The sequence below is a fragment of the Malania oleifera genome, chromosome 7, assembly GCF_029873635.1.
Source record: "Malania oleifera isolate guangnan ecotype guangnan chromosome 7, ASM2987363v1, whole genome shotgun sequence".
NCBI classification, from domain to species: domain Eukaryota; kingdom Viridiplantae; phylum Streptophyta; class Magnoliopsida; order Santalales; family Ximeniaceae; genus Malania; species Malania oleifera.
This window is the reverse complement of record NC_080423.1, coordinates 914,945-935,918: the sequence shown is the minus strand read 5'-3', so window position 1 is coordinate 935,918 and position 20,974 is coordinate 914,945. Positions and strand designations below refer to the sequence as shown.

The 20,974-nt window shown below is 37.0% G+C and overlaps 1 protein-coding gene across 8 annotated transcripts in view; it reads right to left on the bottom strand.

Moving 5' to 3' along the window:
* The window catches only part of LOC131160384 (uncharacterized), a 68,222-nt gene that overhangs the window by 29,428 nt on the left and 17,820 nt on the right, over positions 1–20,974 (bottom strand). For 7 of the 8 annotated variants that reach the window (XM_058116018.1, XM_058116017.1, XM_058116024.1 and 4 more), the window contains 8 exons: positions 16,170–16,211; positions 15,932–16,036; positions 15,657–15,844; positions 9,565–9,836; positions 9,357–9,478; positions 9,091–9,133; positions 8,905–8,996; positions 596–644 (listed from right to left, as the gene is read on the bottom strand). In XM_058116018.1, coding sequence (XP_057972001.1) covers positions 596–644; positions 8,905–8,996; positions 9,091–9,133; positions 9,357–9,478; positions 9,565–9,836; positions 15,657–15,844; positions 15,932–16,036; positions 16,170–16,211 — 913 coding nt within the window. The remainder of the gene's footprint in view (positions 1–595; positions 645–8,904; positions 8,997–9,090; positions 9,134–9,356; positions 9,479–9,564; positions 9,837–15,656; positions 15,845–15,931; positions 16,037–16,169; positions 16,212–20,974) is intronic. The other variant, XM_058116021.1, reaches the window with a different exon arrangement.

The following is a 20,974-nucleotide window of genomic DNA, read 5'->3' as shown; positions in this document are numbered from 1 at the left end:
AGTGAAAAATATTGTTTCAAAAAATAAATAGAAGAAACAAATGGGAAGTGCTGTGGTATATTAATGTTCATCACATATTTAAAAAATAACACAAATTGAAGCTCAGAAATGGAATTATTTTTAGTTTTATGCATTGGACTATGTATTTAAAAAAATAGCATACAGAAGCTCAAAAATAGCATATGACTCAATAAAATGCGCTAACATGCCATCTACCTAATAGAGGCAGAATAACTTAATGAATAGCATGCAAATCAGGATATCTTAAAAATAATAATAATAATAATAATAATTCTACTTTAATCTTGAATAAATAAAATGAAATTTACCAAAAACAAAGACAATTTCTATAGAAGTTCAATGTCATACACCGCAAATATATCGAACAGAAATTTAAACACAGAAGCTGAAATGAAGAAAGCAGCAACACCCTAGGAGGTGTGAGCCGCACTTTTATGTGTAGACCGCATTTCTGCAGTTTTGAGTCGGTGAATTGTGGAAGCTCATTCTCTATTCAAACAGCACAGATAAACAGATGTCCTAACTATGCCAACAAACTTCATTCAGAAACCTGTGGAATCGCTTGGTAACTCACCACAAGTAATCTTTCTGTGCTCATTGGCAAAGACCTTAACAAGTTCTCCCTGGAATAATAAAGGAAATAAGTTACTGAAAAACAAGATATAAATATAATGCATGCCACAAGTTCAGATGTGTAATACAGATTTAGCTACATGTATGTTATGAGGTGACGAAAGCTTTACATTGAACAATTATGCCATAGAAAAGCTTCAACAGTTACTATAGTCTGCCTTGCAAGTTATATAATTAAGTGGTCAACATCAATGAAACAAATATGTGGAGAAGAGAAGCAAGGCCAAAAGCAGAAGTGCAAGAGTATCAGAATAACAGTTGCTGTGATTGAGTGTGCCCTTACAGCATTTACACAAATAAATAAATTAATATATTAAATCAAATGGAATATTGGCAATAAAGAATATAGAAGAAGCAAAATACACTGACGACCCCAGATTAAATGACATCCACCAACAGTGACGGTGGACCAAAGGGTGCTTAGTTTTTTGTCTCACATGTCTGGCCTCACAATGAGTGAAGTGCTAACATCATCCTTTCTAGGATGAAACATTAGTATATCTACTGTAGTATAAGGATCCCGTTTAAGTAAGTAGCTTGGTTAAAACATCATTGGGACCTGTTCAGTATTGAGGTTGTGAATTGTGATTAGCATTTTCCCAATTGGCTGTTGCAGTTTGCAGTTGCTATTGCAATTGGCAGCTGCTGTAAAAATTACAGTTACAATTGTTGTGGTTGGAAATTCTGATTATAAATTTTTATTATTTTAAAAAAAAAAGCTAAATTTGGAGTTTTTGCCAACATCTGATTGTTGGAATTTGTTTACCAAATGGCAAATGAAAACAACAAAAGTTTGACCATTACCAAATACTTAGAAATAAGTACAATTTAGTGTTGGCTAACCACCAAGAACTACCAAATGCTTAAACAGCTAAAATTGTAAGGCCCAAAACTTTTCAAATGGCTACAGCAAACACACTAAATTGCTTATGCTCCCACACTTCCACAATCAGGAGATGCCCCTAGCTACCCACCAGCACGATACCTAGCCTTTTCAACATTTTCCTAGCAAAGAATTCACAAGCACAGAGAGAGAGACAGAGAGAGATTGGTTAGGTGGCAGTTTGCCTCATCCTTCTAATGGAATGATTTCATTGTCTTCAGCACACCCCCATTATTTTTCTCGATAAACAAAGAATTGCATTAAAGGAAGAAAGAAGCAACACAACAAAGCGATAATAATACAAATGAAGAGCACAAGAGATCCTCCCTCTACAGAAGGAAAACAGAGAAAAAAGAAAACAATTACAAGACAACCCTAGTGAAGCAAAGCAACCCAATCCCACTATCAGTTTTCCAGAGATACATGCCAAGAGAAACCAATCGCTGAAAACCAAAGCAACGCAAGAAACACCACTTTTTTGAAAGCAAGTTAAAAGAAGTGACCATACCTTCAAAAATTCTGGCATTTCTCTCCAACCAAATACGCCAAAAGATAGCACAAAACCACTTTTTCTCCCATCCCCCTTACCAAACTCACTAAGCATAACAGTGCAAAAAACCTCCAAAGAAGAGGAGCAAACCAGTTTTCACCAAAAAAAAAACCAAACAAATTATTCCAAAGAACCCAAGTGATGGGACAGCGTCAAAACAAATCTGACCAAAATTTTTCCCCACTCATTAAGCAAAAAGTACAAACGTTGGACAACAATAGAGCCTTCTTCCATCTTTGCTTATGAAGTGAACCAATAGCATTGATTTTTTCAAAGATACCAGTACAAGTAAACGCATCTATTTTTTTTTTAAAGGAACTTTGGCTTTTCAAATTAAAGAATAAAGGGCAAATGGAATAACATTAGGATCATTAATCAAAAGCAAAAAAAACTTGCAAGAGTACTCCTAGAAGAATCTACATTCCAAAATCCTTTATCACTCCCAGATGGAAATAAAAACAATCAAGCACATTAATCAAACGGGCAAGCTCATTAGTCTCTCTCTGACTAAGGTTCCTCACAAAATAAAAATCCCAAGAATGTGCATCCTCTTGCAAAAGGAGGAATGCAGAAATACGAGTTTCATGAAGAAGAGTAGATAGACTAAAACACTAGGGTGCACAAGAGGCAAAGCAGCCTCCCCAATTTAATGATCCTCCCGAGAAACGGATACTTTACCCATTACCAACTCTATATGAAAAATTTGGGAACAAAAATTGAGATGCAAATTTCCAAGACTTTAGTAAGTAATACTAATTCCAACTTTCGCATCCAACTCATGTTGTAAGTTCCAAATTTACTATGAACAACCCTATGCAAAAGGGAGTTAGGTACTATAGGGAAATGACATAACCGCGTTGCCGCGAAGGAAATGTTTTTAGACACCAGATTACCTAGACCTGAACCTACCTACCATTAGACCTATTCAAAGTTGCCTGCCCTACAAGAACTTGGCTTTTCTTGGTACCCAATTTTAAGGCCATTGTTAAAGGTGTTAACCGAGACTTGGCGGCTTTATTAAATTATTGATGTTTTTCTTTTTTCTATTTTCATGAGGATCTCTTGTTATCCTTTATTGTATCTATTCCACCTCCCTATTTTCAATAAAGCTTCTCTTTCTATCAAAAAGAAAAGAAGAAGAAGAAGAAGAAGAGGACGAAAGAGTAATACAACCTCTTAAGTGAAAAAGCTCCTTTACACCCATCCAACCACATAGCAACTCTCTCAAAGACAGAGTCTCAAAAGAAATCTGCAATAGAATTGCCACCTAAGGGAACACCCAAATAAATAATTACCTAACTCAGAACATCACAACCCAGTGGGAAAAGGATTCATGTAGCCGACCTCACCTAGTAGGACTCAAGGCTTGGTTTGTTGTTTGTTGTTGCAGAACGCCACAACCACCTAACCTAGCAACACATCTTCACAAAGCCAAGCCACCTCTCCTCCTATCAAATCCTAAAAGAAAATAGCAAACAAATCCTCCACTGATTCAGGAACACCAGATCACTCCAAGAAAATCCAAACAACTTATTCCAACCCCTCCACGAGAAAGAACAATGCATCAAAAGATAAGAAGCAGATAAACTATCAAAACAAAAGGCACAAACATCCAGATATAGAGACTAATAAGGCCTTCTACTCTGGAAAAGATTGTTGGTTTTTTAAATAAAAGAGGAGATTTTATTGAAGAATAAAGAATATACAAAAAGAAGAATAAGAAATCCACCATAGAAGATTTGAGAACAAAGAATAAAAATGTAAAAACAAAGAACATAAACACCCAGAGATAAAGACCAAGAAGGCCATCTATTCTGCAAAAGATTGTTGGTGATTTTTTAGAAGAGGACATTTTATTGAAGAATAAAGAATATACAAGGAGTATAAGAAATCCACCATAGAAGATATGAGAACAAAGAAGAAAAATGTAAAAACCAACACTGCCAGCCAGTCACGCTGAAAATTTGAAAAACGCATCCCCTTGAAACAACCCTACAAGGAAGCCATATACTGATCCTATCCCATACCCATTGATTAGACAAAGACATCCTCTTCCCCATAAATACATGAGCATTCCTTTCAAACCAAATATGCCATAAAACAGCAAAAACCCATGCCTCCACAAAGCCCAACCATCTCTACTTCTACCAAATTATACCAACTCCTTAATTTGGCATTTTAAATAATACAAAGGAATGAAAGAACATGTTTTCACAAATCAATTGCTCAAATAAAAATTAGAAGAATAATCGCTTGATGACTCTAGAATCCATGAAAAAACGCCCTTCCTACTGGAAGGATAGCAACCCTCCAACAACCACAACAAAGAAGAGAGCCTCTCCACTTCCCTATCATTAAGAGACCTATAAAAATGGAAATCCAAGAGAAGTTAACCACATTGCCATTAGTGAAAAAAAAAAAAAAAAAAGGAAATAAGACCATTGTGCAAAATAAGGAGGGCTAATACAAACATGTTAAAGAAATGGAAAAATCAAAATAACCCAACAAAATGTCTTCCCAAAAATGGATGCAAATCATTTCCCACAATAAATTTGGTAGGAGGGATGAAGAAATAATAGAGAAATGAAAAACATCTCCTAGGGATCTCAGAGAATAATCTGATTCCTGTATATTTGCATCCCATCCATTTATCTGCAAGCCAAACTTACCTTCAGTAACTTTGTGCCAAGGGGAGTTATCCTCCAAAGGAAACCATCATAGCCATTTACCCACTAAAACAATGTTTCTAGACAGAAGCTTACCAAAACCCCCCTCCTTAGACCTAGAAACAACTCTCAACTCACCAAATGATCCTTCTTCTCCCCAACTGAAGATCTCTCATAACTCTCAATATTCCTAGCTACCCCAGCTGAAATTCTAAAAATATACAAATATATATATATAATAGAAGCCAGACTATTTGTCTTTCTTGTCAGAAGGGATAATGACTATTGTTATATGCCTTGATGTTAATAATAATTTGAACAAGTATTTGAGCTAAATTTATTAAATAATCTAGTTAAAGAACAGCATTTGGTTATATTTATTTATTAATTTTTTTGGCAGGGGTTTTAATAAGAAATTAATTACTTTATGGCAATAGAAATTTCAAATTTGAGAGAATGCTGGATTGTTGTTAGTTTATTAAGTGATAATTTATGTTCTTTATGGACAGAGAGAAGAGGGAGGACGGGTAGAGACAGCAGTTTATTATAGCACATGAAACAGGGATTGTAATGGGAAAAAAATCTTGTTTAGAACAACAAGGTGGAGATGGGCATTGAATTTTCTGATGAGGTGGGGTTAGGGAGTGTTGTAAGAGGTCCTGTTCCTACCTATTGTCATCCCTATACGCACACAAGGTATACAATCATCATAGTAGAAGTCCCACTTTAAGAGAACCTAGGAGAACAACAGATGAAAATCTACCCTAAAATCCTCCTCATACTTGAACATTAAAAGATACAACAACAAAATAAGTTTAAAGCCACTTTAAACTTTAAAGTTGAACTCCTCTCAACATAAAATCATCCTATTTCTTCCATTCCAAAAGCCTAACCAGAGACCATAAAGAATGACTCTAAACACCTCTAGTATCCCACAAACTCAACCAATCCAGTGCCCCTTCACCAGCCTCCTCACTGCTCACTGGCCTCCCAAAAATTTTTCTAATTTCCTATCAAAATATACTTTCTACGCCAACAAAATGCATCTCAAGTTTCTCTACAAATTGACAGATCCATATACCTCTATTTTGATTGACCCAGTTACTTTGAAAAAGTTATCCAACATTAAAATTTGTCAAAAACAATCACTGAAATAAAGAAGGCAACCTTAGAAGTCATCACTAGATTCACACCTTCTTTGCAAGAAAATGAGCTTAAACCATTAATTCATAACTTGCAATAAGATTTCATCAAGAACTAACCATCACAACTCCTACATCCATAATCAGACTTTTTTCCCTCAGCTGATCTTCCCTAATAAAGCTTTACAAGCAACATCATAAGTGGTTAAGAGATGGCCAATTCATCAAAGGCCATAGAAGTAGCGATATTGAGGAACAAAATTAATAAAAAATCAAACAAAGGAAACTTCAATGTGATTCAAAAAAGAGATTTGTAAAAGTATATACTTATGTAAGATGACAAAGGCAACATTTCTGGATATAAACTACAAAAAAAGCAGCCTTACCCCACACAATTAATGAATTGGTATCTTTGATAAGCTAGGAGTTCTTCAATGTGTGCCCAATGCATGTTAAGCTTGTAGTCACCAAAAAATAAAAAGCAAGGATAATTTTGGAGCATACCAGGGAAAGAAAAAGGATAAGAATAAGAATCGGCTTTAGCATGCTCAGAATAAATAGCTTAAAGGAAAGTTTAATTGATCAATACAAAAGAACATAAAATCATATTCATACGTTGCAGGTTACCTCACAGAAAAATATATATATAGCTTTAAATTTTGATCACGATTGGCCTGTTACGATACCCTAGGTTGGTTCTATGTTTGATTGGCAAAGCATGGGCTAAGTCCTTTTTTCTCTCTCTCATGAAGTCTTCTTTATGTTTCATCTCACTATTGCTCTTCTCTATCATGCTATTAGTTCTTTATGGTAGGGGTTCATTCAGTCCAGATAAAAAAAAAATCCTTCAATCTGAGATTCAATAAAGTGGGAGAGGTCATAGCTTTGTTCATTATTGAGAAAAACCAGCAACATGGTTCTCGCATGGCTCTCATTACTTGTTGGAAGGTAGGGTATGGGTTTTCCAAGCTTACAGGCCGGTTACGTGAACTGTTGGATGGAAATATTTTGCAATGAGGGAGTTTCTGGAATTACAGCACGGATAGATGATAAGAAGTTTTCTATCTTTCTCCCTGAAAGATACAAGGTCCAAAGGCAATGGATGGCTTTGATTTTGGAAAGAATTTAGCGCTATGGTGAGATCTTTTCTTCCTGGCACTGATGGTGAAGCTAGCAAAAATATCAGTGAGAATTGTTTATGAAGTCAGGTGATTTCAGGAAGAATTGATGTTGCTAGTAATCATTCAAAGGGAGTCAAAGGCTGGAGTTTTATCAAACTCTAAGCAAATGTGTTGCTGCTGTGATGGGTGTTGGGTGGAGAGAGGGGGGGAGTTGCAAGAGGAAGTCCTCAGCCTCCTTCGCATGAAGAAATCATGATTAATCAAAATTTCTAAGAGCAAGGATTCCAGCTGAGGAGTTTATTCAAAAGGTATCTAGTGTTTCCTTCATGGACGAAGGGATGATGAAGGCTGGTTGGGTTCGGCCTGGATTTTGATAATTTTTTAGACCTGGGCCATTTGTTAGACAGAAATGGAAGCCTCGTAAAACCACTGATGGACCAGTCAAATAAGCTGTTTCTAATTTGGGTTTGAATAATGAGAAGAGAAACTAAGTCTCAGCTAGGCCAACTTAATGGGCATGCCCAAAAATTTATCCCTACTGGTACAAATATCCCTTTTGTGTGTGGGATCCCCAATTAGAAAGAAGCCCATAAACTTTCTTTAAAAACCTGTGAGCCTTTGTAGCTGAAGCATGACGCTACTGACACAGTGCTTTGCTAGACTTCAAATCATATCCATGGTGATCAAGATGAGAGAATTAGCTGCTCCAGAAACAAAAGAGAGAAAGTGGTGGAAATAGAAAGGATGGTCTCTAAAAATTCAACTAGTATTCTAGAGGGAGATTTTTCTCCTATAGAGGAGAGGATCATTAGTGGGCAGGTTATCAGGGATGAAATAGGGGGAGTTTATCCCTAAGAATCATAATTTTTGTGAAGATGAAATTGGGATAATTTGAGGAGTCAAAAGGTTTATGTTCACCGTAAATAAGAACAAGTGGGCTTTGGAATGAGGAAACATCATGAAGAAAATTGAGATCTTCTGGTGAGGAAACCAAAAAAAAAAAAAACATTTAAGAGAGATTAAGGTAATATTCTACATAGAGAGGAGGAGCCAACTGCTGAGAGCTCTAACACTTGCAAGAATCAAAAGAGGTGGGGGGATGTCTCAGATGAGATAGTGTAGGCAGCAGCGACTTTGAATGTGACGGGCTTAGTTTTGAAGGAAATTTAGCATCAGCATGGTTATTCTTCTAACTCTTCTTTTGATCACATTAGAAACCTATCGTATGTGCCGCTGCCTCTACTAGAAGGTTTGGGTGGAATTAGAATTTTTGACGATCATGTTTTAAATAAAGAGCATCAGGCTAGAGAATTGATACTGCCCACCTCAGTTAAAGAGAATTCTGCTAAGGACCTTCAAGCTGAGATTTTTTTGGATAACATGGACCTTGAATTGATCATGGAAGAAATGAAGTTCAGCTCGATGGTGGTAAAACTAAGGTGAAGAAGGGTCAGAGGGAATAAACTAATTTGAAGTGTTAGGTGAACAATGATGGGAAGGGCTTAAAGAGAGTGTTCTTGGTTAATTTTATTTTTTTTCCTCTTTTTTTCTTTTTGTTTTTGCTTTTGTTTCTCCAGTTTCTTTTATTTTATTCTCTTTCTTTTTTAACTTTTTTTTGTTTTTGCTTTTGGTTTTGCATCTCCTTTTTGAGGATTTAGTATCCTCACTGATTGCTTCTCTCTCTTGATATATTTTCTTTTTCTATCAACCAAAAAAAAAAAAAAACGAAGGCAAAGTTCTTGATGCTCATGACACATGTGACAAGAGATCTGAACTCCAACAAGATGAAGACAAGAAAACAATATGTGGGCATGTGTGCGCACACACAATATACAAAAGTACAAAATATTACAAAGTAGTATTGCTCTGTAATCAAGAGATGCAATACCTTGCGTTTCCTATTATCCAGAGGCTGGACTTCAATAGCAACGTAGGCATCAACATCATCAGCAGTAACAAGGTAGTTTGGTTGCTTTGCGCCTGTCATTAGAAACTTTCTAAGATGTAGATTTTCAGGTAATGACAATAATGGGACCATGAAAAGAATATCTAGAAACTAGGGGAAGAAAAATACCATCAATGTAGTTAACAGACCCATTCTCTAAATGGCGCACCCACTGGTAACGAATAAAATATTTAGAATTATAAATGAGTAAAAGAGAAATCTGACAAGCATGCAGCATGATAATAGGCATCAAAGTAATCTCAATAATCTACAGAGCTACTAAATGGTAAACTCCACCCTCACCCCCAAGGCCATTCCCTACAAAAATAAGTAAATAAATAAAAAAATCAAAACAAAACAAAAGATATGTGAATGAACATCTCTCTGAAAAGCACCTCAAAATTACAACTGGTTGTTCCATTGATAGAGAATCCGCATGCTTGAAGTTCATGTCCTGGGAAAGCCTCGCCTGAAATTTGGAGGCCCTCTATAGCAGGTAATGGATCATCATCTGCAGCTGCATACTGCCATGTATTTAATGTCCGATGGGGGGAAAAAACACATGCACCAATAAAAAAAGTTCAAAGTGAAATGTATCATTACCCTCAGAAAAAGATGACGAAGGTTCTTCAAGGACTGGTGCTAGATAAGGAGAATATGAAGAATTTGGATCATCAAGCGTGGTTGTGTAAGGAGTGTTTCCTGGATCCCAATTGGCTGAAGGTTCCCTCTCATTCTGTTGTCTTTCCATATAAGGATCATCCATCTCACTCGTGCTAACAGGTTCACTAAATGTGACTTGTTTATTGGGTGTTTCACGTGAATCACCTCGAGTGCTGCCAAGCTGGGCAGGTACATCATGAACTGCAGAATTCCTACAAAACAAAAGAAATATTTAGCTAGATGGCTCCCTAAGATGACCAGAGCAATAAATATTACTACCTAGGCCTAACAAGCAGATTTCCATTCTCTTAAGAGAAACTTAATGGGAAATATTCCCCACCATAGAAATTAATCCAATATTTCTCCTTTAAATCAGTTTCAATAATCTATTAGTGTGGCAGCAGCCAAGCAACAGACAGCATCCAGTTCTGCATATAAAGTGAAAAGAATCAACTGAGCTCTTAAGAACTGCCACCAAAGCAAGGCAGATAAATTTTAAAAATAGTCCAGCAATTAAATCATTCCATAAATCGCAGCAAACCAATAATTTTAAATGTACTAGTACAAAAATACACCTACAAGAAAAAAAAAATATTTGTTTAGGCAAAAACATTGATTCCTCTGAACTCCATATAAGCTTTAATAATTCCACAAGATAATACGTTCCATATAAAATAATAAGTCAAATACTCTAGCAAAGATTGTTGGTTCCACTGGCTCCAATCTGTTTCATCAGTTGATATAGAGCCAAAAATCCAACTGGCAGACATTGCCAGGATAAGAATACAACCCTGACACCTGGTATCAATTAGCCTTTAGACCCTTACTTCCTACTCTTATGAAATGATTTTCATTCTACAACTTCTTCCATTTTCCCATTTTTATACACTTTCCCACTCAAAGGAAATCAAAATACATGCCATTTCATTCTGAAGCCAGTGGGAGATGAACAATAATGGTGCTTCGAAATTTCCTAGACCAGAGTTGCTTGCCATACAGGAGAAAATGCAACTTAGGAGAGGACAGAGTTCCTAAGAGCAGGAAGAAAAAGAACAAAAGTGGGATAAAAGAACAGAAAAAGAAAATCACAACAAAACCTATAGATAAGAAAACACCCCTTTAAGCCCTTCCCATCATAATTGACTGAGCTCTGTAATCCTGCTAATTCATGCTGTCCATTCTTCACATTTCTCTAAGCACCATCCAAGCGCACTTCATTCCCTCCAGAATTTGTCAGCCAGAATCCCATCTCATCCAGTAGTTTTTGAGCTTTGATATCCTTCGAACTAATCTCCTCCAACGGGATACGTAAAATCCCGTTCCGACACTGATTCCTCACTGCCAGGTCCTTCACCCAAATCCCCTTCCTCAAAAATAGACACATCCTCCAAACCTTCAGATGGAGGAGGAGGCACATGAGAAATATTGCCAAGTACTTCAACAATAAACTACTATCACAGAAAAAGTTACTGTCATAGTCATGATTTTTTTCCCGAAATATCAATACATTTCTTTTCCTTCTCAATATGCTTTTCTCCATTATCCTACACTAAGCTTAGAACAATTCTGAGAATCATCAAGATAAATAGTCCCTACAGAATCTCTTTTTTGAGAATTTACTTGACCACAAGTTCAAGATACAAGAGGATTTTCTTAACTAGCCCCTCCAGCCTCGCTGAACAATGCTTTTACACCTTCATACCCTCAGCTTTATAACAATCCATTGCCATCCTCACTAGCCTTACATGGACCACCTCCTAACGCAAGCCATTTCTGATTCACCCCTCACCCTGAGCTTCAACAGGCAATATGGTTCTTCAACAACAAAAAAACCAAACGCTTTCGAGTTTCAGCAAGAGTCTTCGTCTGAACAGGTGGCTTGTTTGACGAAAAAAATGTTCTTCTCGTGACTTCAGGAAGCATAAAATGAAGCTTGTTGTAGAGGATGACCAGGTAGTCACATGGGGTACACAAAACAACTCCCAAGATACTGCTCCACAGATTGGCAGTGGTGTGAAAGCTCCTTGTGCGAGGGCTACTAAATCGGGTATAGAATAGCTGTAAATTTTTCAGAAACAAGGTGAATGGCAATACAAACCAGCACAAAATTATTTTTTAGAAAAATTGTTAGCGAAGTTTTTTCTTCTTTTTGGAGTATAATTCAGTTTTAGTGAACGGTCCTGGGGATATGGCGAGTGAAGGTAGTGAGTCCAAGGAGGAAAGTGTTTTTGATAGTTAATTTGGGTGCAACAATTTTTTTTTTTTTCGGTAGATAAACAAAGAAACTTAGTAGAGATAGAAAAAATACAACAAGAAAAGAGCAAGAAAAGGGAGGATAGGTATCCCCCGAATCAAAATAAAAAGAACAAAAGAAAAGCACCAGAAAACAATAAATTGCAAATCAGCTCTACTGGAGCAAATCAAGCCAGTCTCGCTGTAATTCTGTCATTGGTAAATGCCAAAAGAAACTCGCTGAAGCCCACAGCAACGCAAAAAAAATACTCTATTCCAAAGTAAATTAAGAGGAGTGTCCAAGCTATTAACAATTCAGGCATATCTCTCCAAGCAAATACACCAGCAACAACACCAAACTAAGACTTAAGTCCCAGTAGGTGGGATCGGCTACGTATCCTTTTTCATCAATTTACACAACCTTGGGCAATTTCCTACAACAAGTTGAGGATTGTTAAACCCTTATTCACTATATCATTCCATGTTATTTCAGGTCTACCATATCCTTTCTAGTGCCACTAAGCCATTATCTCCTTCACCTTTTCAAACCTTGTAAACATCAAAGAACAAAACATGTCAACAGAGGAGGGGCACACCCAATTCTCTACAGGGATTTAGAGCAACCTCTTCACTATAAAATAGCATAAAAAAAATTTAAAAAAAACAAACGAATTGATAGTTGATCTACTACAAGTTTGTTAAATGGTTATAGTGCTAACCCCTCGAAGATCCTTCCTTTTGGCATAGAGATATAAGAAGTTTGTGGGAGTGAGAATGGTTGGGATACCAATCCTAGTTTAAGATGTTCTTTGGTTGGGTGAGTGAGAATTGTTGGGACAGCAATGCTAGTTTAAGATGTTCTTTGGAGAACCTGAGGAGGTTTATCTCTCATATTTATCCCTTATACACTCCTTGCACTAAATTCGAGATAGGGAGGGGTTCTCAAATCCCTTTTTGGCAGTTGGCGAATGATGTACTTTCCACATCTTCCCCTCTTCAGATTGAGCTCAGGGCAGAATAGTGTCATTTCTTTCTTTGCTGGCAATTTAAGAAGTCCTTTAATTTCTTGGAATCTTCAAGGGACTCTTAATAATCGGGAGTTGGAGGAATTGTCATCCTTATTGTCTTTATTGAATAATTGCAATCTTTCTTCAAGAAAGGATGTTAGTTCTTGGTTTTTGGATCATTCAGGGGTGTAATCACTCTTTGAATTCTTGACACGTTCCAATTCTTTATTTCCACTCTATTCTATTATTTGGAAGGCCAAAGCACCCCACAAAAATTAAGGTTTTTATTTGGTTCATTGTGCTAATAAAATCAATGTCAATAACTTGTTGCAGGTCAGGAGGCCTTGAAGGCTCTGTGTACAGATGTATGTGTGCTCTGTTATATGAGCTCCGAGACAGCTTCTCATCTTCCTTTGCAATGCAAATTTTCTTGGAGGATTTGGTATAAGTTAATCGGTGTTTTGGGTGAGAGATGGGTTTGTCTATTTCAGTGGAGTGCTGTCAGCTACTTCTTTTGCAAGTTTTGGAAGGAGGGAGGATAGGGCAGCAAAGATTGTTGAAATGTGGCATCTTGGCAGTGTTTGTTTTTTTGGGGAGGTGGGGGGGAGTTGGTGCATAATGCATGGATCTTTTATAGGAAAAAGTTCATTGGCTACTGGTGTGGGAAAAGATTCATTATATGGCATCTTTGTGGTGCATTGGGTTTGGATTTCTTAGAGGTGCTAGCTTTCCAGATTTACAAAGAGATTGGAGGAATATGCTGGCTTGATGTTCATTTCTTCGTTACTTTTAGTTTATTCCTTACGGTTTTGTTCCAGAATTTTCTAGGGAGATGTCTTATCATCCTTCTTGTAAATTCTTTTCCTATTTATGAAATATTCTTTTTCCATCAAAAAATAAAACTAAAATTTAAAAATCAGAGACAGACGTGCATCCAAAACACATGCCAAAATAAACACAACCCTACAAACCGATCCACTCCTAAGCATGGTTATTAAAATCACAATTCAGATCATAGGATCATACGATTCTACAACCCAAATTCACCGAAATGATCCAAGTCGCAACAAAAAATTTGAATCAAGTAGAATTGTGGTAGAATCGTAAAAGAATCAGTAGAATCGTAGAATCGGAATAGTAGAATCATAAGTAGAATCATACAGATCCTACCTTGTTACCTGGATAGGGATTTTTTTCCCTTTTTGGGCTTCAATAATGGGGCCCAATACATGTTTTTATTCGCCCAAAGGCCCCAAAAGGTTTATGTTTGGTCCAAAGTCTTCTATAGCTGGGGCAAAATGGCTCCCAACTTCCCATCAATGAACAGATTCAGCAGAATCTCCACCTGACTTCCCTGGAGTTCCTCCACTCATTGAAATTCAGCAACCCAGTACCCGAATTTCTCTCCTGTTTGACAATCAGAGAGCCCTCCATCCGGTGACTTGTGTTTGATCAGCGGCAGCTAGCAGTCTTGCTTTTTGATCAACAGTTCTTTGGTGTTCAACAGCCAGAGTGGGATTCGACGAGAACAGAGTCCTCAGTCCTCTTCCTTCTTTGGTGTTCGACAAGAACACGTCAGTCCTCTTCAACACAAGTTCCTGTTTGATCAGCAGCAGCCAAGAAAAGAGCCAAGCCAGCAGGCTCAGAGCTACAGAGGTAAGCTTTGAAACAGATTTGCTTCTTGAAAAGACTCAATATTGAGCACAGTTTTTCTCCTTCTCCTTTTCTTGCTCTTCTTCTTTTTCTTCTTTTTATTGCTTAAAATTTTCATTGTATTTTTAAATTCTAATACTAAGTTACTAACCAAGTTTGTAGTCTTCAGACTTGTCATAAAGTTCCACATATATAAGTTTTTAATATTTACTCTACATTGAAACTAGAATCTTACGATTCTCAATCCGATTCTACAATTCGATCCAGCAGACCCCTCCAGCGATCCCACTTAGAATCCTGATTCTAACAAACTCGCTCTTAAGGGTTGCTGAATAATATAGCACACCATTGAATTTTCCTGCACTTTACTACATTCACTAAGAACACCAATAATTCTGTTCTTTCAAAAATAATTTCTCGGAACTTCTTCCCCTCACATAAAACAAAAGGACAACATATGCATGCAAAGGTCGATATAATATGCAGAAAACGTGAGTTAGCAAAGGTAAAAATTAGGAGTGCTTTAATTTTTCAAATTTATTTTTTATTCACATCTTCAAAAAAGAAAAAAGGACAGATAATGTTAAGAAACTAAGGCGCATTTTTACAAGTACACACATGAATGAGAATACATAAATTCTTCTGCAACAAACTAACCAGCAAAACCACCCCCCAGATAAAGAAAACATAACTGACACTAGAAATAAACCTTATTCTTGTCAAATTCAATTGGTTAAAGTGAAAAACAACCAGAAACTCTTTCATTATTGAGAAAGACAAAAAATTTCCTTCAATCTTCTTCCCTCTTAATTACAAAAAATGCAATTGAACTTTTCAAAACATAAAGCTTACATTAACCAAACATTGTTGCATATTAGCACAACTTCTATTAAGCTAACAATGAAGATTGCAGAAAAATGGGTGTGATCATACTAGAGTACTCATGATTATAAGTGGAAGCAACATGATGATCTTCACAAGGGTTTAGGCATCGCTCATGTTAAACGTGAATTTCAACAATACTTCAAACTCACACAGGCAAAAGATGATCTCAATGATAACAGAACCCACCAACAAAAAGCAGATGGTTGTAATTTGTACATTCAGTTCACAGTAGCAGTCTCCATTTGACCAGCTCACCTGCTTGCAAGAGGTGAATACCCCCCCAAGTCATTTCTCTCCTGATTTTTTGCCATAATACCACCAAACCCACTCTGATGGTGCCGCAGCAGATCCCAATCAGTGGTTGGACGAGTCTCAGCAGATGAAATCGTAATCTTTTCATGAGAATATGATTGCTGAGGCACCAGTTCAAGCCCATTTTTGTTCTGAAATAAAAAAGAAGGAATTAAAGGGAATTTTCACTATAATCAAGTAAGTATCATGACTAAAAAATATGAGCATACTGAAACTACCAGTGCTGCACCAATGAAGTGAGATGGTGAAGGTGGAGCAATATTTGCTTGATTCATATCAGAACGCCATGGAGCCAATTGATAATGTGACTCCTTCAGCTTTGTCTATAATCAAGGGACGGTTATAGAGAAACTAATCACTAAGAGGTATTTCAGAATATAAAAGAAGCCCATGCCATGTTTGCTACTAATTACAGCAGTGGCAAGCTCTGAAAGCCCTAATACCTACAGAACATACCTCAGTAACAACAAGCTTCTCATGCAAATGCTTAAACAAAACCTGCAAGGAGAATGTTTGTGTCAACAAATAACATGCATGGAGCAGCATAAAGAATATATAGCGTTAGTCGCACATTCCTTTTTTAAAAGATATTTATCTATGTATAAAAGTCTCTGTACATCATTCCCTCGTAGGACTCCCAACTGTAGGAGCCACATGCACAAGGTCTTCGTTCTTTAATTTAAGTCACCGAAGTCCATTTAGTTAGAGCATTTAAATCAACATCACAATCTTCTCATGCACAAAGCATAACTTGAGCAATTCCAACCAAGGTCTTAAATACATCTAAGTTGCGTATGAGGCTGAAAAGTTGTAATATAATATTTGTATCAAACATATTTGTAAGATAATGTGCATTCAACATATTCAATTAATACAAACAAAACTCATAAATCATTTAAATATTATCTATTATACAAATAATGATAATTTAGACATGAATGGTTAAATAAAAGGTTCTTGTAAGTTTATTTTTTCATATAATTCCAAAAGCTCCTGTAATAATCTTTTGTTTCGATAAAAAAATAAAATAAAATAAAAGAGAGAAATTTTACTTCAATCCTAAATCTCTCATTTGAGTTCCAAGGAAAAAATTCATTCTACAACTAAAATTTCAACAAGTTTCACTAAAATTTATAGATTTTGATAAATTCGGATGATTCATTGAGATTTCAATGGAAATTATGTAAGAAAAAAATCGTCAGCCATTTTGAAATTGAGGGTAACGAAAACCATAAATTTCAACAGAAATTATGACAATTTTGTGGAAATTTAAGACCATGATTCCAACAAGCAGGGTTTAGTCCGCCACCAGTAATGATTCCAAGCCCCAAGAAGAACAGAGAGAATGTGGGGTAATTAAAGCTTTATTGAGGTAAAGCCCACATGAAGGCACTGTTGTAGACAGCAGCAGGCATAAAAGAATGCTCACATTTTTAAGAAAAATAATCTTCAGTAGAATCTATACTGACTAAGATCATTTTTTCTAGCCTTACTTCAGGAAAAAGTTATTTTGCATAACATAATGCCAAATTGCCCAACTCTTCTTCGTCCAGCAATTCCTTTCTAATCAGTAAAGTGTGCTTTCATCAATAGGGCACCAATGATGTGTCCCACTGTCACCCATGTACAAGCAAAGAAAAGAGAGAAAAAAAGGTGTTGTAATCAACCACGTAACAGGGTATCCAAGAAATAAAGAATTGTGTTGCATCGAGAATGAATAGCCAACTAAATCATCTCATAAGAGTTGTAAGCCATCTATCCTTGAGGATTGTGGAAGACAGTTGTTTCTTCCAAAGCTCCAGCATTTCTCTCTCTCCCTCATTCTATTATGGAATTGTAACTTGCTTGTAAAAGACAAACTCAACTTTGATAGTTGTTCTTTAGGAAATCTGAAGCACTGCTGTATAGGCTGCAAAGGCAATGCATTAGAAACAGACGTTTTTTTATAGAAACAGATACTTTTGTTCTACTTAAAGGTTTGCAAGAAGCTAGAATGATGAACTTATCTTGTTTGATGGCAGAAGGGGGCTCTCTAGCATCCACTAAGGGTGAAATTGCATCAATTCACTTCAATTAACCAAAACAAGTACATTCAGTTCCGCAAAAGTGGAAGTAGAATCGAACTGAACATAATTGGAAAACAAACTAGCCAAATGGGTTCTAGGGTGAACCAATTTTTTTGTATTTCTCTCTCTGAATAAATTCTTAATAATTTTTCTTTTATACAAGTTAAAGGTACACCTAGCAACAAAAAGACCAAGTGACAAAGTACTGAGCCCCTAAATATTAAGCATATTATTATGTTGAGAAAATTTGATGAACTGCAGAAGGACCAAAAAAGCAATAGGCACCAGTTAAATCGTGAAGCCTTTTTGGTGGACCTTATGTCTTATAGCGACTTTTTTTTTGGATAGTAAAAATGTACTAATAACTAACAAGAAGGCTACAACACAGAGAGGACAAGAAGTTCTCCAAAGTAGACGAGTAGTCAAAAAGAGAGAGAGAGAGAGAGAATAAAAACATAAGCAAGAGTTATATTAGAGCAACCAAGTCTGGCACCAGCACTCCCCAAAAACCAAAGAAGTGAGCTCAAAACGAGGCCAACTAAAAACCCTATCCCACAACAAACAAGGAGAGGTAGCATGACCCTTGAAAATATTTAATTCTTGCATTCCTCTATTGCCATAGGATCCATATAATAGCAAATACTGTGCTGCTCCAAAGAACTCAAGCCTTCCTACTCTTGCCTGAACCCCAATATCTCACCAAAAGAAATAGTTCACCACCTGTGGCGACACCCAAGCTTCACCAAAACCAGAAAACAGAGCATTCCAGAGATGTGAAGCCACCATGCAGGGAAGGAAAAGTGAGCATTCGATTCAGTAGCCTCGCTATACATCACACTCATGTCAGGGTTGAGGCCCTTGAAGAACCTTCTTGGCTGCAATGAATTGTGTGTGTTTAATCCTGTTCAGCGTCACTGTCCAGATGAAAGTCCAAACCTTGAAAGGAGCCTTGGCCTGCCAAATTATGTGATTCCAAGGGAAGAAGCTTGGGGAATGAGATTGAAGGAGATGAAGGAAGACAGATTAGTGGAAAAGAGACCTAAAGAATCACCCTTCCAAACCCTCTCATTTCTCCTACTTGTTTGGAGCAAATTTTTCCAAAGATGCAAGTAAGATGGAAAGCTCATCGACCTCTCTTTCTTTGACATTCCTGAAAATATATAAGTCCCAAGAAAGTGAGGCCCCTCAGAAGAGAAGAAAGTGTTGATAGGTGCATGAGAAACATTGCCACTTCCTGCAGAGTCTACCACATAACCAAGCACCAGCACTCATTCCGATTTTGGCCTATTCAGCACCTCCCAACTAACAAGATTATCTTTTTTATCCTCCCAAGGACCCTAGCAACACACTCTCAGGCACTCTAAAGAGGGATAGAAAGTCAATAGGGACATTTAGAAAGGGTCGCACTGATGAGGGAATCCACCCCTCCAACCCTCTATAGTGACTTTCGATTACAAAAGTTAAAATTTATTCCTTAGTAGGTTATGTATATAAAATGACAGAAATGAATAGCTTCCGGCACCAACTGTTCTCAATTTGACATAATGGGTATGCAACTTCAGATTATTGCTGTTCAAAATAAAACCACAGCAAAACAATTCATTCATAGTTATATATTTAGCTTGACCTTGCTCAGGTAGCTTCTTTCAATTCTCAAGTTACTACATTCTAAGAATCAAATTTGTAGCTTAAATAAGCAAACACCCAGGCCTCTGGTAGCTTCTCGCAATCTCAAGTTGCTACTTTTCAAAATCAAATCTGCCCTCTAATTAGGTTTCGTCGGCATTAATTATTGGCTAAACTGCATTTGACTAAAGGGCTAAATTTCTGTTATAATACAAACATATACCCAATTGGTCAAAGGAAACTCTTCACTATTCAGTCAACAAATAAAGTCCAATACTTGGGGTTCTCAGTGTTTTGGTTCCTATGTGCATAAGATTCTTGATTTTGCATTACATAAGGTGGAGATGAAGTAGAAGAGCAAATGATGCAATATGAGCTTCAAGGTCTGCATTGGAAATGTTTGGCATTTTTAGGATTTTTTGGGTGATCATGTAGTTTATTAATTTTAAGGCTTTTTCCTATTCTAGCACCATTTTTACAATAGGATTTTACCAACCAATACTAGTAGATTACCTAGGGTCATTATGATTTAAAAAATTTACAAGCATGTCTTGTTTTAATTTTTAGGGATTTGATATTATTTCCTAGAAATTGTTCCTTATTTAGTATGAGGAGAAATCCTATACAAAGGCTTGATGTGTAACCATGCAAAACAGATTGGAATATTGTGCACTAAGCCCTGACTAAATTTTGGCTTCATTTTTCTAATCCTTTAATTTCTTGTTTATTTTCCTATTGTTTTCTCTTTTCCTGCATTCTTACCTCATGCCAATCCATCCTGCATCAATTTGGTGTCAAAGTGTCATCTTGATCCTCCTGGCTACCATTATCATACCACCATCCACCACTGCCAGCCCAACCATCAGACAACCATCAGCAAAGTCTTACCAGCCACAACTGAAAGCCTAAAACCCTAGCCCATCATAGTAACACCTGCAGCCACCACCTGCAGCACCCAACCAGCAGACCTTCCTTGCTGAACAACTTCCGAATCATCCACCAGAATCTCCTTTTTGTCCAATCATGGGCCACAATCAGAGCACCATCATCATCAAAGCCTCAACAGCTATAGTCGCAGCAACGCAAGTTGCCTGCTCATCTCCAACATTGCATTGTGGCTCTTTCATCTTCTCTGTGTGCACAGTTGAATGTGAGAACCTCCCAAAACCCTACCCCCACAGACCTCACCTCAATCCTCTGCCGTCGACACCCCACCTTCACTCTTGCATCCCTGCTGCCATCACCCATACCCAATCCTTGCCAACAACAACAACAGCCCACTCTGCAAGATGTGCTTGAATTGAAAATCTGGAGAGATATTCATGCCCTTGTCGAATGGAGAAATCTGGACCCACAGAATCACAAGAAGGTAACCACATGCATTAACAATGAACTGAGGGCGTCAAAGACATCTCAAAATTGATATTTTAGCCTTAAGAATCCACAAAGGAATTTAGGGAGGTGGAAATTGCAGAGATTAAGCCACACATGGAGGGTAAGTCCATTGAGTTCAAGCCTGAAGACATGAGAGATGGCATCTGTGTATTCATCATTCCAGATAAGTTTGTT